General features: G+C 42.3%; 1 protein-coding gene and 1 pseudogene across 1 annotated transcript; both read right to left on the bottom strand.

The window, feature by feature from the left end:
* Window positions 1–7312: 7312 nt before the first annotated feature.
* On the bottom strand, window positions 7313–8495 carry LOC147637034 (uncharacterized; annotated as a pseudogene).
* Window positions 8258–9655, bottom strand: LOC147637033 (uncharacterized). Its single transcript, XM_086799885.1, has one exon. It carries the CDS (start codon window positions 9613–9615, stop codon window positions 8635–8637), a length of 981 nt encoding a protein of 326 aa, XP_086656011.1. The 5' UTR covers window positions 9616–9655; the 3' UTR covers window positions 8258–8634.
* Window positions 9656–13132: the final 3477 nt, after the last annotated feature.

Genomic DNA, 13132 nt, shown 5'->3' with positions numbered 1-13132 from the left:
TCCAAACTTTCTGAACTTGACGACTCATAACCTGTAATGCCAATTCCTTCAACCTTCTTTTTCCCTTTATCCACAGCACTACTCCTAGTGCTCACACTCTCATGTCCCAAGCATCCTGACCATGGACGTACAGTGCTACTCTCAGACTCTACTGGCCCAGATATAGAAATAGAACTTGCTTGTGGCAAGTTCACATGCACATCAGCATCAATAGAATTAATGACACCCTCATCCTTTGCCTTGTACCAACTAGCAAGTTCATCAAATACCACATCTCATGAGATAACCACTTGCCTAGTATGTGGATTGTAACATTTATATACCTTGCGATCCTTTGCATACTCAACAAAAATGCACTTTTTTGCCTTAGGATCTAACTTCTTCCTTCTCTCATCCAACACATGCACATAAGCTATGCTACCAAACACTTTGAGGTGTCCAATGTCTGGCCTAAAACCTGTAAGACGCATCTCTGGCGTACTTCCATGTATGGCTGATATGGTTGTCTTATTAAGTACATACACCGCTGTGGCACATGCTTCTGTCCAATAATAGTCTGGCATACTCTTTTCATTGAGCATTGCCCTATCCACATCACAAATGACTCTAGTTTTTCTCTCAGAGCAACACCATTTTGCTGAGGTGTGTACCTGCAAGTTATCTGCCTTCTTATGCCATGCTTTCTCAAGAAATTATCAAAAGCATGTGAGGTGTATTCACCACCTCCATCTGTCCTTAAACATTTTATCCAAGATCCATATTGCTTCTCTGCTGAAGTCCATAAACTTTCCCAATACTTCCCTATTCTCTCTGAGAAAGTAAATCCAAGTCATTCTACTAAAATCATCAATGAATGCCACATGATACAAGCTGCCTTTAATGGATGGGTTTTGTGCAGGACCCCATACATCACTATGAACTATCTCAAGTGGCCTGCTACTCATGTTGCCTTCTTTAGGAAATGGCAACCTTGCTTGCTTTCCAAATTGACAAGCATCACAGACATGCATATTCCCATCATACTTGAATCTAGGCAGCCCACTAACAATGCCTCTTGCTTGCATGTTCTTTAACCTTTGTATGTTCACATGTCCAATCCTTTTATGCCACATGTCAATGTCCTGTACCACATTTTGGCTTTTAGAGAACATGGCCGATTTCAACTCAGGAATCCCAGCATCCAACTTAAATAACCTACCTTCTTTCTTACCTTTGGCAATGACTCTACATCCATTTTTTAAATCCTCAACCAAGCAACCATGCTCGTTGAAACGAACCTGTAAACCTTGTTCAACCATTTGACCAACTAAGGCCAAACTTTTTATAATAGAAGGCACATACAAGACATCTGCCATAGACTTTGTTTCACCATTGTGCATAACCAATGGTACACTTCCAACAACATGAGTGATAGCATGTTGGGAATCATCACCTGTTTCCCCATAGCCTTTCACATCCACTGACTTCATATGTTCAAACCATTTTCCATAATAAGTCATATGGTTTGATGCTCCAGAGTCCATATACCAAGTGTCATCACTGTCACCATTTGTCATCATAGATCCCACGACATGTTTCATGTGGCAAACAAGTGATTTGCACTGTCCCATCATTACTGCTTGATGCAAAATTTCCACCATTTGCATAATTTCCACCATGTTGTGCATAATGTCCACCATGTTATGCCCTACCCCCTCAAATCATTTTGTTTGCGGTAACAATCACGTGCCATATGACCAAGCTTTCCACATTTTGCATAGATGCTTGTTGGCCTTGCCAACGTCCTCTTCCACGAGGATTACCTCTGCCTCTCTGAGGTGTATATCCACGACCACCTCTAGCACCATATGTAGGCTGAAAATTCTATTGTGGTGACCTATCTTGCCATCCACGACCATTACCACGGCCTCGTGATGCAAATCTCCCCCTACCTCTAAATCCCCTTTGTGAATAGAAAGCCTGATTCCTACCATTATCATCATGGCTAGTAGATGCATCATGAAAAGAGTCACTGAGTTTGATTTCCTCAACAAGCAAGAGTGAAACCAACTCATCAAAATCTGGTAAACCTGTACTTCGAACAGAAATAGATGTATCAAAAGACTTGTACTCCTTGCCAAGACCATGCAAGGCAATGTCTACCAGATCATCATCAGGTATGGGGGCATTGATAGTTGCCAATGCATCTGCATAGTTCTTGTCTCTTGTACAAAATCATGAATACTCCTTCCTTTCTGCTTCACATTATGAATCTGTTGTCTCAAACAATTGAGACTTATGAGCACTAGTATCTGTGTATCAAAACAGCTTTACCAATGCATCCCATGCATCCTTGGAATTCTCAGCATCATGTATATGTATGAGTATAGCATCTGAGATACATATAGACAAGTAATGCAAAACTTTGTATGCTCTCTTTGACCATTGCTGAGCTATAACCTGTTGTTGTGTAGGTTGTTGGGGTAGTTCCGGCTCTGGCTCCGCACCTATAATAATGTTCCAAAATCCTTTTCCCTTTAGAAAGCTTTTAATCATGTACTTCCATGCCTGGAAGTTCTTTCTATCCAACTTCTCACCCACAATCTGTACTGGGTTGTCTGACATATTGCTCTATGCAAATGCACCTTCTGCACACGTCCAATTCTATAAACAAGCCTTCCTCAGCTCAACCACACTCTAATAAGTGTTCCAGATACTCCGAAGTACTCAACGAACTTCACTGTTGATGTAGAAAATCAAACTGATTGCATTCAAATTGAATTGGATACGCAATCCAAAGTACCCTATTCTGGCGTGCTTTCCAAGGTTTCAAATTGCAATGTAGTGGTTCAATCAAGTGTGAATAACTTGCATTGACACCTAAACAAGCTCAATGTTGCATATCAACACCAACCAAGGTGTGTACATACCAAAAATATCAAATCCCCTTCTCTGTTTTGAGAAAAACCAATAAAACCAATAAAAACATAGTAAAAGTGCTCTAACTCCTTTGATTCTTATCCAAGTTGAGAGACCATGCATTCATTAGCTTAGCAATGATGTCTACTAACTCCATGTAAAAGGAATTAGACCAATTTTTAAGTCAAGAGAGTAATTAGCCAATTAATGACCCTCTGTTTCACTAATCACTATATACAGCCTATTTAATCAGCTCATAATCAACTCCAAAATGCATAATTGCTCCAATCAACCACATATCAACCTTCTCATCTATGTGTATCACAAAATTGCTAAGCAAATTTTGAATTTAATCAATCACCAAACTAGAATTTGGCCTCCACTTTGCAAATGGATTTCAACTCTATTTTTGCCCTTCAAGCTGCGCCGCCTGCTGTAGGAGGGATTTGGGTGGTTTGTTGTGGCTATTGATTGCATGTGTAGGTTTCCAACACTCCTACGCATGCACCCAAGCCACCAATGTGTTGATTTTTGGAAAAGACCGGCTCCAATTTCATCAACAATGGGCCTCTATTCTCTGTTTTTGTGAGGGCTTCAAAACAATGAATTTTCAATCACTAAAATGCATCAAACTTGCTCCAAATTCATTGTAGGGCTTGCACATGAGTTGCCAATACATTCCCATTTGCTAGATACATGATTCTTTGTCAGATTTGCATCCATTTGCCTCATACATTCACCACACTCAAGCTTCAATGGAGAGCTTGCAAAATAGAAAATTTTCCTTTGGTTTGGGCAACTCAAATCTGATGTTGTTTGTGTTTTTTCACCTACAATCCACTCAAGGGTGTTTATTATTCCTTACTCGGTAGGCCAAGCTCTCAGATTTGGTGAAAAATGGTGTGCTTCAAGCTTCACAGCTCTAATGGCAAGCTCCACAGCTTTTCTTCACAGCTTCTACTCCCTCTTCTCTCACTCACTCATAAACCCTAAAGAGAGCACCAAGCTCTGATACCACGATGAAAAACAGGTAGAGGGAGAGGAGACACACACACAGGAGCAAACCCTAATGTATTAAGCAAACCCTAACCATAGAGGGAAGCCAACTCCATTCTCACACAATGCATAAAGCCATGATCCATAATCTACAACACACTACTTGTGTTGTGTCCACACATAGCTAACCCTAGCTAATGTCCACACACTATGACCAGCTGGACGCGGTCATTTATGTCTCACACATGTTACTACCTAACATGCCAACACATAGTGCAACTGGCACAAGCTGACATCGAGCTTGAATCTCAACAAAAACTTGCTTCTGTAGGGGATTAAGGGATACTGAGATGCATGACTACTTGTTGGCAGAACCAACATCATTTGATGATTATTACAAGCTAGCAAACAACTTTGAGGATAACATCATTGAGTTACCATAACCTGATGATACCAAATTAGTGACTAACAGTAGCTCTGTCGTGCATATGTCACCAAAACAAGCATGACAACCTTAGAGAGACAAATAAAGGAGGACATGACTCTAGATGAGCTAAGCATTGCACTTCTAGATAAGATAAAGCTAAAAGAGGTCAGGGACATACCCATAAACCAACATTTATACCCCTTACAAGAGTTGGTATAGTGCTCAATATGTCAGCAAAATCACACGAGCATTAAGTGTCCTCAGTTTATCGGTCTCACCCATTAATATATTGTGTGCATTGTGTGTGACTTGGGAACCATGATACGAGTATGTGTAGGTACCCACATCAAATACAACAACTACAAGTACCTCAATTGCCTTCTACATGGCAATAACTAGCTTTACTTGTGCCTCACCTAGGGAAAGGGCTTGCACCAAGGGAAAATATATCAAACATGCACCTGAAGTATCTATACCATTGCATGTTCTACCACCACAATCATTAGCGCCTCGCATAATGCCATCTAATCAAATGATCATTGAAGAGGTGCGAGAGGAAGGAGAATATGCATGGGAGCCTTGACCGACCATGGAGGAGATAGATGGCAATTGGGAAGTAACCCCGGAGTACTTTCAACTAGTGCAAGGAAATATGCTAATACTACCAATGTTCCAAATTGCAACGCAATGGAAGGGTTGGGAGATCAATGCCACATTAAAAGGAGATCCATGCTGCAATGCTATCACCATTGCCAAGGACCTTACCAAGTGGTTATGTGTACTCATAAGATAAATGCTACAAAACTATAAAATACTCCTTATAAAGGCATTCTGGAGAGTCTTCGGCAACAACCACCAATCCAACCATGGGACTATGAATGATTGGGGTGCGATCAAGGGTGGTGACAATGCCACTCAATGGCATAACTTATACACAAGCATTAAAGACCCAGGAGGTTAAGGGAGAACAGCTAGCTAAACTTGCTACACAAATGATAGGAAGGAGAAGAAGAGAAAAGAAGGTGGACAAGGAGACTCTACCGTGGGTAATTCAGGATGGTTTGGGTGAGGGAATAGTCAAAACCGCATCCACCAAGTTGAACCAAGAAAAGGTGCTAATAAGGAAAAAAAAAGAAGTAACATGGAAAGAAACCAAACTGGTTGAAGAAATGCCCAAATACTCAAAAAGAGATCAAAAGCTAGAGTTTGCATAAGCCTTAGTTTGGGAAGGTCAAAAGCTAGAGTTTGCATAAGCCTTAGTTTGGGAAGGTCAAAACATGTTTGAGAAACGACTACAAGCTAGTTGAGCTATTGATATAGTCTATCCTGAGAAAAATATCACAAGGAAGGCCAAACGGTTGAATGTGCTAGCGACTTTTAGAATGCGGTCAGGGTTAAAATCGACGAAGAAGAAGAAGAAGGAAGGAACAACCTATTCTCAGGGATGTTTCATAAAGGAGGGTAATATTCTCTTTATGACTCAGAAAATTGTATTCTAGAATCATATAGTAAATGATGTTGGTGGAAACCAAACACCCAAGGATGTGGATGGGCTGCGTTCATTTCTCTCTATAGAGATCAAGATGCCAATTTGAACATGGCTGAGAGCAAAACCCAAACTGTGAACTAATCTGGAAGATTGGATAGAAGGCAGAGTGCAAGTTGATCCTCCAACCGACGAAGGAATACCTTTTCCTCTCAAGAAGGATGTGGATATAGAGGGAGGAAGAGATAACCTACATGAACTCATCCAAATTCCAGTTAACCAAATGGAAAAGTATTACGAGAGTGATGACATGAATGCAACACTTCTAGTGGTGCATAAGAATTATCAAGCTCTTGTGATCCTGGATGGAGGAGCTATAGGGTAAAAAATAAGATACCTCCATGAATATATAAGTGTAGGTGGGTTGGCGATTACTCCTCCTATATAAATCTAAAATTAGAGAAATAGCGCAAATGTTTTCAAAAATGCCCTAAAATTTCCAAAATTGGACGAATATTTTCTATAACCCTTGAAAACGACCAAAATTTAGGTGAATGTTTTAAGATACTGGATAAATTTGTTTACAAAAAGACCCCAAAAAATAGCCAATCGGCAAAGATTAGCCCCTATTGTTTTCCTTGAAGAGCTAGGATAAGTATCCTCACAAATCAATGTTGGGAAAAATGGGAAAATCCTGCCTTAGATTAGACAAACCTCATTGTAAAGATGGCTCATGATAGCATCATGTCACAACCGAGATGGGAGTTCTGTAGAATTTGAAGAATGCAAGTATTTTCTTTCACTACTGCCATATACGTTTATGGTCATGAATTTCACAGGATACATGGATTCATACAATGTATCCTGAAAGTAGCTACACATGCAAACTTAGAAGATGCATCCCATGGATGGGGGGGTTTGGAAATGACCTGGTGACGAACCAATTAGGTTTTTTGGAAACTAAAGATTAAACCAGTTCAATGCAACTATGTACAACCCATCAATGACTAGAGACATCACAGGAAGAAAGCATCTTGTATTCCCCTCTTCCAAAAGTTGATGATTTTGTTGAGAATTGGATGCATCAAGGTGGTTCCAAACGTTATGTACTGTACGGATCCGTACGTACTGTACGTTGTTTGGTATACGGGAAAAATTTTAAGGTACGTAAAAATACGTACCATTGGTAAAAATACATAAAAATACATAAAATCTCAGAAATTTCAGCCACCTACATAAAATTTCAGTCCATATCCACATTGACATATAATTTTATAAAACTTTCAAAATAGAGACACAACAAGGTCAAAAACCTACTAATTCAAAAGTGAGAAATTAGAATCACAAAGTCGTCAATCATACTTAAGTTAATCGTACTTAATACTTAATACTTATTACTTAAGACAAGTCACATTGTCACAAGTGAGTCGTGATAACTCGCAATTCACATCAAAAAATGATGAAATTTGAAAATGAGTCTATGAATAATGACAAAATATGCCATGTCCATACAACACCAAATCAAAACTAAGGTAATCCAAATCAAAACTCATCATCCGATGAGGATGATGACCCTGGAGAATCAAGCATATAACCCTCCGTGATGACATTGCCCTCGTCATCATACTCAGGCCCTGTCATCATGGGCACAGGTGGGTGGGCTGCCTCAGATGTCCCTATCCCTGCCTCTGCATCATCCTGCTGGGTAGTGTGAATGAGGCGAACAGCCTCATTCGCACGTGCTCGAGGAGTCTGAATAGGCAGCTTCCCTCCTCTCCGGCCAGAACTCTCTGCATCTGCAGGTCCCTCATGTAGCTGAATTTTATAAGCCCGGGCTCTCGATCTCGTCACCCGCCTGTCTACACTCTCCAGCTCTCTATGCAAGAGGCAAAGAATCTCATCCTGCTCATCTCTCAACCGTTGCTCTGCCTCATCAATGGTGGTAGGATCTGGGACCAGCTTGACACATGTTGGATCCACCTATTCAACATAAAACCAAAGAGAACGCGGAGTGTCAACGACTCAACTTTTTGTATACTATAGTTACTAGTATAAAAGCTATGTAAATGGGAGGCCAATCCCCATAAGAGAATGAATAGGATAAACTCACCTATTTTGGGGTGCCCAAAGCATGATAAGCTCGTACGAGCTTCATGTTGGCCCTACAATAGACCAGTCTCTCTAGTTGAGAGGTGCTCAAACGATTACGTATCTTTGTATGTATGAGTGAGTAAGCGCTCCAGTTGCGCTCACAAGCACCTGCTGGACAATCCTGCACTCCAATTCAAAAAAAGTGCTTCATTCATGTGAGCTCGACAATTCCCATTGCCCAACAAGCTTCACAAGACTAGTTCAAATGGCATAGTACATACATGATATACATACCTGAGATAGCACTCGCAGAGCTATATCTGTAAGCTGTGGAAGACCTTGTCTTCCATAGCTTTGCCACCAAGTAAGAGGAAGCTTGGTGGCCTCTGGTCTAAGAGCAACAACTCTAGCAAATGAGGGTCCCAAGTTGTTGACCCAGCTGCAGAGCTCCGCATCAATCTCCAATTGCTGCTCCACATCATACATACTATTAATGTACCTATCTCGTAAGGTGAGCAGCTCCCTATCATGAAAGAGAAGTGGCGTCTTGTAGAAAGGATGGAGGAATGCAGCCATCCCATGAATGGGGCGACTCATATACCCCCATCGATAATCCACAATAGCCAATATATCATCTCGGCTGCAAGAGTAAAATAAACAGAGAAGTAGAGCAATTAGTAAGTCAAGACTCAAGAATCAAGATTCTATAATCGGCCATCAAGAATCAAGATTTTACTTACCAATTCTGTGTGAGGGATGTACAGGCTGCAATATGACTCTTCATCTGCATGAAGAGGTGGTACACTAAGCCCAAAGTGGAGCCCTCCATGTCTGTGACTCGCAGAAGTACAAATACTGGCTGCAAAGCCACTAAGAGAGTTTGCACATCCGTCCAGAGGGTCTCATCCAGTATCCGTCTCTGTATGTATTTGGTGGGCTCTGTCTGTGAATGATACATATCTCTCCACTTTGGATCCACAACTGTCTGTAATAGTGGATCTCTCAATTTGAAAAGCCTGTGTAGCACCAAATACATATAGGCAAATCTTGTCTTGGATGGCCGCACCATATCTAGGTTGCTGTGGCTCCTAAAGATAGCCAATGCCTGCTGCTTCTTTCTGAAGAATGTAGTGATCTTCGTGGCATCAGAAACTGTGGGTTGCACCCAACTCAGCTTGCCTATGTCCTCCATAAGCAAATCAAGGCAATGGGCTGCACATGGAGTCCACACAATGCGAGGAAACTCTGCCTCCACCATGTCTCCCATTGCCTTGCAATTAGCAGCATTGTCTGTTACAACCTGCACCACATTCTCTGGACCAACCTCAACAATTGCCTGGCAAATATGCTCGTAGTAGATACTCTCAGTAGTGATGCGTTCGCCTGCCTTCCCAGCATCCACAGCGCGTAAGAAATACGTACCAAGACATGAAGAGACAAGAATATTGATGATGTGTCGTCGTCGTGTGTCACTCCAGCCATCCGAAATGATAGTGCAACCAAATTGTTGCCAACCTGCTTTCACTGGCACCAATGCCTTGTCTATCAAGGCCTTTTGCTCATCAAGCATCGTGGTGCGCATCTTTTTGTACTCAAGCCCTGACCATGACTCCGTGTGTCCAACCTGGGCTATAGCTCTGACCATCCTCTTCCATTGGTTAGTCCTCAAAACATTGAAGGAGATATTGCACTCTATGAGAGTGCGAGCAATCTCCATCTCAGCCACCTTTTGCCTTTCTTTGACCCAAGACTGTGCATGCACACGAGAAGTAAGGTGGTTTGCCTTTCCGTATGTGTATCACCCTCATTCTCATCTTGCATGATAGAAGGCCTCTTTTTAGCAGATGAAGCGCATCCTGTGTCTCTTGTGTGCCTCTTCCTCTTCCAGCTGCCCCCATTGCAGGGAAATTTTCAGCAATCAACTGATCTCTCAATGCTTCTGGCACTCTCTTGCACCCTGCACAATTGTTGGTGGTGCCAATGCCTGTGAGGTGCTTGATGACACGAGTAATTGTACTCGTGAGGGTGAAATTGCAGTACTTGCATTGCCATTGTCAAGTGCCACTACCTGCCTGCCCTGGAGTAGTCACAATGCAAATGACGTTTGTGTGCTCCTTCCAGTATGGGTTCTCTCGCTTCGGCATGATTGCTCTGACAAATTCAATGCACAATGCCATACAATTTCAATCAGGATTCAGCAATCATGCAATGCATAAGTGAGAGTGAGAGTGAGAGTGAGAGTGAGAGGGAGAGGAAGAGAGAGAGAGGGGCTGAGAGCTAAGTGCATGGTCCACAGATGGTGGCCTAAGGCTCTGAGAGAGAGAGAGAGAGAGAGAGAGAGAGAGAGAGAGAGAGAGAGAGAGAGAGAGTTATGTTGCTGCCTTGGGGGCCTGAGCAAGGGTGGGTGGGTAAAGGGCGCCGAGCCCAACAACACAGGAGATGGCGAAGGGTGGCAACAAAGGGGGGCGAGAGCAAAAGAACACAGAAGATGGCGAAGCAAAGGGAAGTAGCGGGGGGGGGGGGGAGAGAGAGAGAGAGAGAGACTGTACCGGAAGGTGTGCGCTGGCGGCTGTACGAAGTCCAGGTGCTATCGCTAGCGGCAGTACGGAGTCCAACGCTATCGGCGAAACCCAAAAGAATGAGAAACCCCAAAAAAAAAATGTTTATCGCAGGCGAACAACGAAAACCCCACCAAAAAAAACACACACACACACGTACGGATCGATCCGTACGTACGGATCCCCGTATTGTACGGATGTACGGTACGGATTGGATCCGTACGTACGTTTTGGTCCTACCTTGGGATGCATATTAGCCGTGATAGATATCATGGGAAAGACTTGGATGCAGTTTGTGGAACCTGATGAGAAAAATGAGAGTCCACAATATGCATGATAGGAACCTTAGTGATGAAACAACCAAGGGAAAGCTTTTTAGAAGAGAAAGAGTCTGAATCTGTGAGACCCCTACCCCTCCACGCACCGGAATCCAGGGAGATAGCAGCGGAAGTAGCAACCTCTTGCGCGGGGCATGGTTTCCCACTTGGGGCCTCGCTCACGAATGTCCACACAAGGGACTAATCCCTCGGTTCTTCCAAAACCAAACCTCGAAAAAAGTTCCCTCGCCCGGCTGATAAGCACGGGCGATTCCTCCAGGGAAAAATCTTCTAACGTAGTCAAGGGTCTTAACTAACCATTGTATTCCGACCAAACCCACGGGTTACATGGCCGAATCAAAGGAGGAACTTGCACTTGGTTCATAGAGACCAATGCTTTTTTCCTCATCATTAGAGGCACAACCATTGATTCTTTTTCCATAGAACAAGGATTATCCTGGGACTTACTTCAACTATCATAACTTGAACAGAATTGAATTTTAATTATACGGATCCATCAGTCTAGCCTAACCCCATCTAGTCCCATGGGTTAGCCAACCCCCCAACCACTGTATTGATAGGATCCATTATGAAAATATGGTTATGTTTTGTCCCGCGTACCAGGGAAAAGAGTTCCCAGGCCCCCTAGCCGGCTCTCATGCAAAACTTAAATAGACACACCACTTACGCACCCAATATAAATTTGCCTTTTCTTAGACTCAACTATTTCCAAAACAACATTGCATTAAAACCACATTATTTCCATCACAATCCTCAGTATTCCAGTTCCATGTCCAATTTCCAATCATTCTTTCCTCGGCGTACCTATAGCACCATTGGCAACCAGAACACTCACCCTCTGCTCACTTAGGGGCCTTTTTGATAGTTCCTAGCCCATAGTACCCAGGAATATAATCAAGTATTCCATTCATTCCTTCCTCAGCGTACCTATGGCATCATTGGCAACCAGAACGCTCACCACCTGCTCACTTAGGGGCCTTTTCAATAGTTCCTAGCCCATAGTACCTAGGAATATAATCAAATAAAAATCATATACACTCTCAGTTGAAGAACAGCAAGATCAACCAACAAGATCCATGTAAAAGAGCCATGAACTCATCCATTTGAAGACCAGCAAGGCTAATCAACCTGATCCATGCTCGTGTTCAGAAAACAAACTCCAACTCATTCTCTTCTGCGTACACACGTGGGTATCCTGGGCGCGAGCATCGTATGGTTAGCACCCTCTAGGTTCCTTTGCAAGTCGCGCTTCACTCATAGGCCGCTTCCTTGGTCCCTCATCCACCGTACACCAGAAGCTCATCATTTTAATCGAACTGAGGTTGGTCACTCAAGACCTCGGCCGACCTTGCCACGCGAGACGTCCTTCATTGACTCTCCCTCAGAAGCTGTTGCACTTAGGTCCCACGACCTCATTCACAAGATGGTCGAAATGCTTCCCCATCATTCTTGACATAAAACAATCTTTAAAAAACAAGTTTCATATACAATTACAAATCCAAACAAAATTCCCAACTTTTCTCATCATCCCACATCCTTTCACATTATTCCTCATCATATCTCATCATTCCACCTCATTTCTCATCGTCCCATATTATTCCATGTCATTTCTCATCATCCCATATTTTCTACATCAACTCCCATCCAATCACATCATTCCCACATTAACTCACATCCAATCACATCATTTTTACATCAACTCACATCCAATCATATCATTTCCACATTAACTCACATCCAATCACATCATTTCCACATCAACTCACATCCAATCACACCAACTTATATCCAATCACAGCATCCCACATCAATCCACATCCTATCACATCAACTCACACCCAATCACATCATTTCCACATAAACTCACATCCAATCACATCATCCCACATTAATTCACATTTCAATCACATCATTCCCACATCATATCACATCAACTCACATCTAATCACATCATTTCCACATCAACTCACATCCAATCACATCATTTTCACATCTACTCACACAACCAATCACATCATTTCTACATCAACTCACATCCAATCACATCATTTTCACATCTACTCACAACCAATCACATCATTTCTACATCAACTCCAATCCAATCCAATCACATCAGCTTACATTCCACATCAATCCACATCCTATCACATCATTCCCACATGAACTCACACCCAATCACATCATTTTCACATCAACTCACATCCAATCACATCATCCCACATCAATTCACATTTCAATCACATCATTCGCACATCAACTCACATCCAATCACATCATTTTCACATCAACTCACATCCAATCACATCATTTTCACATCAACTCACATCATCCCACATCA

Source organism: Cibotium barometz, chromosome 7 (assembly GCF_041138505.1).
Source record: "Cibotium barometz isolate CiBa-2024 chromosome 7, ASM4113850v1, whole genome shotgun sequence".
NCBI classification, from domain to species: domain Eukaryota; kingdom Viridiplantae; phylum Streptophyta; class Polypodiopsida; order Cyatheales; family Cibotiaceae; genus Cibotium; species Cibotium barometz.
Note: the sequence above shows the minus strand (reverse complement) of the source record. Positions and strands in the feature narration are given on the sequence as shown.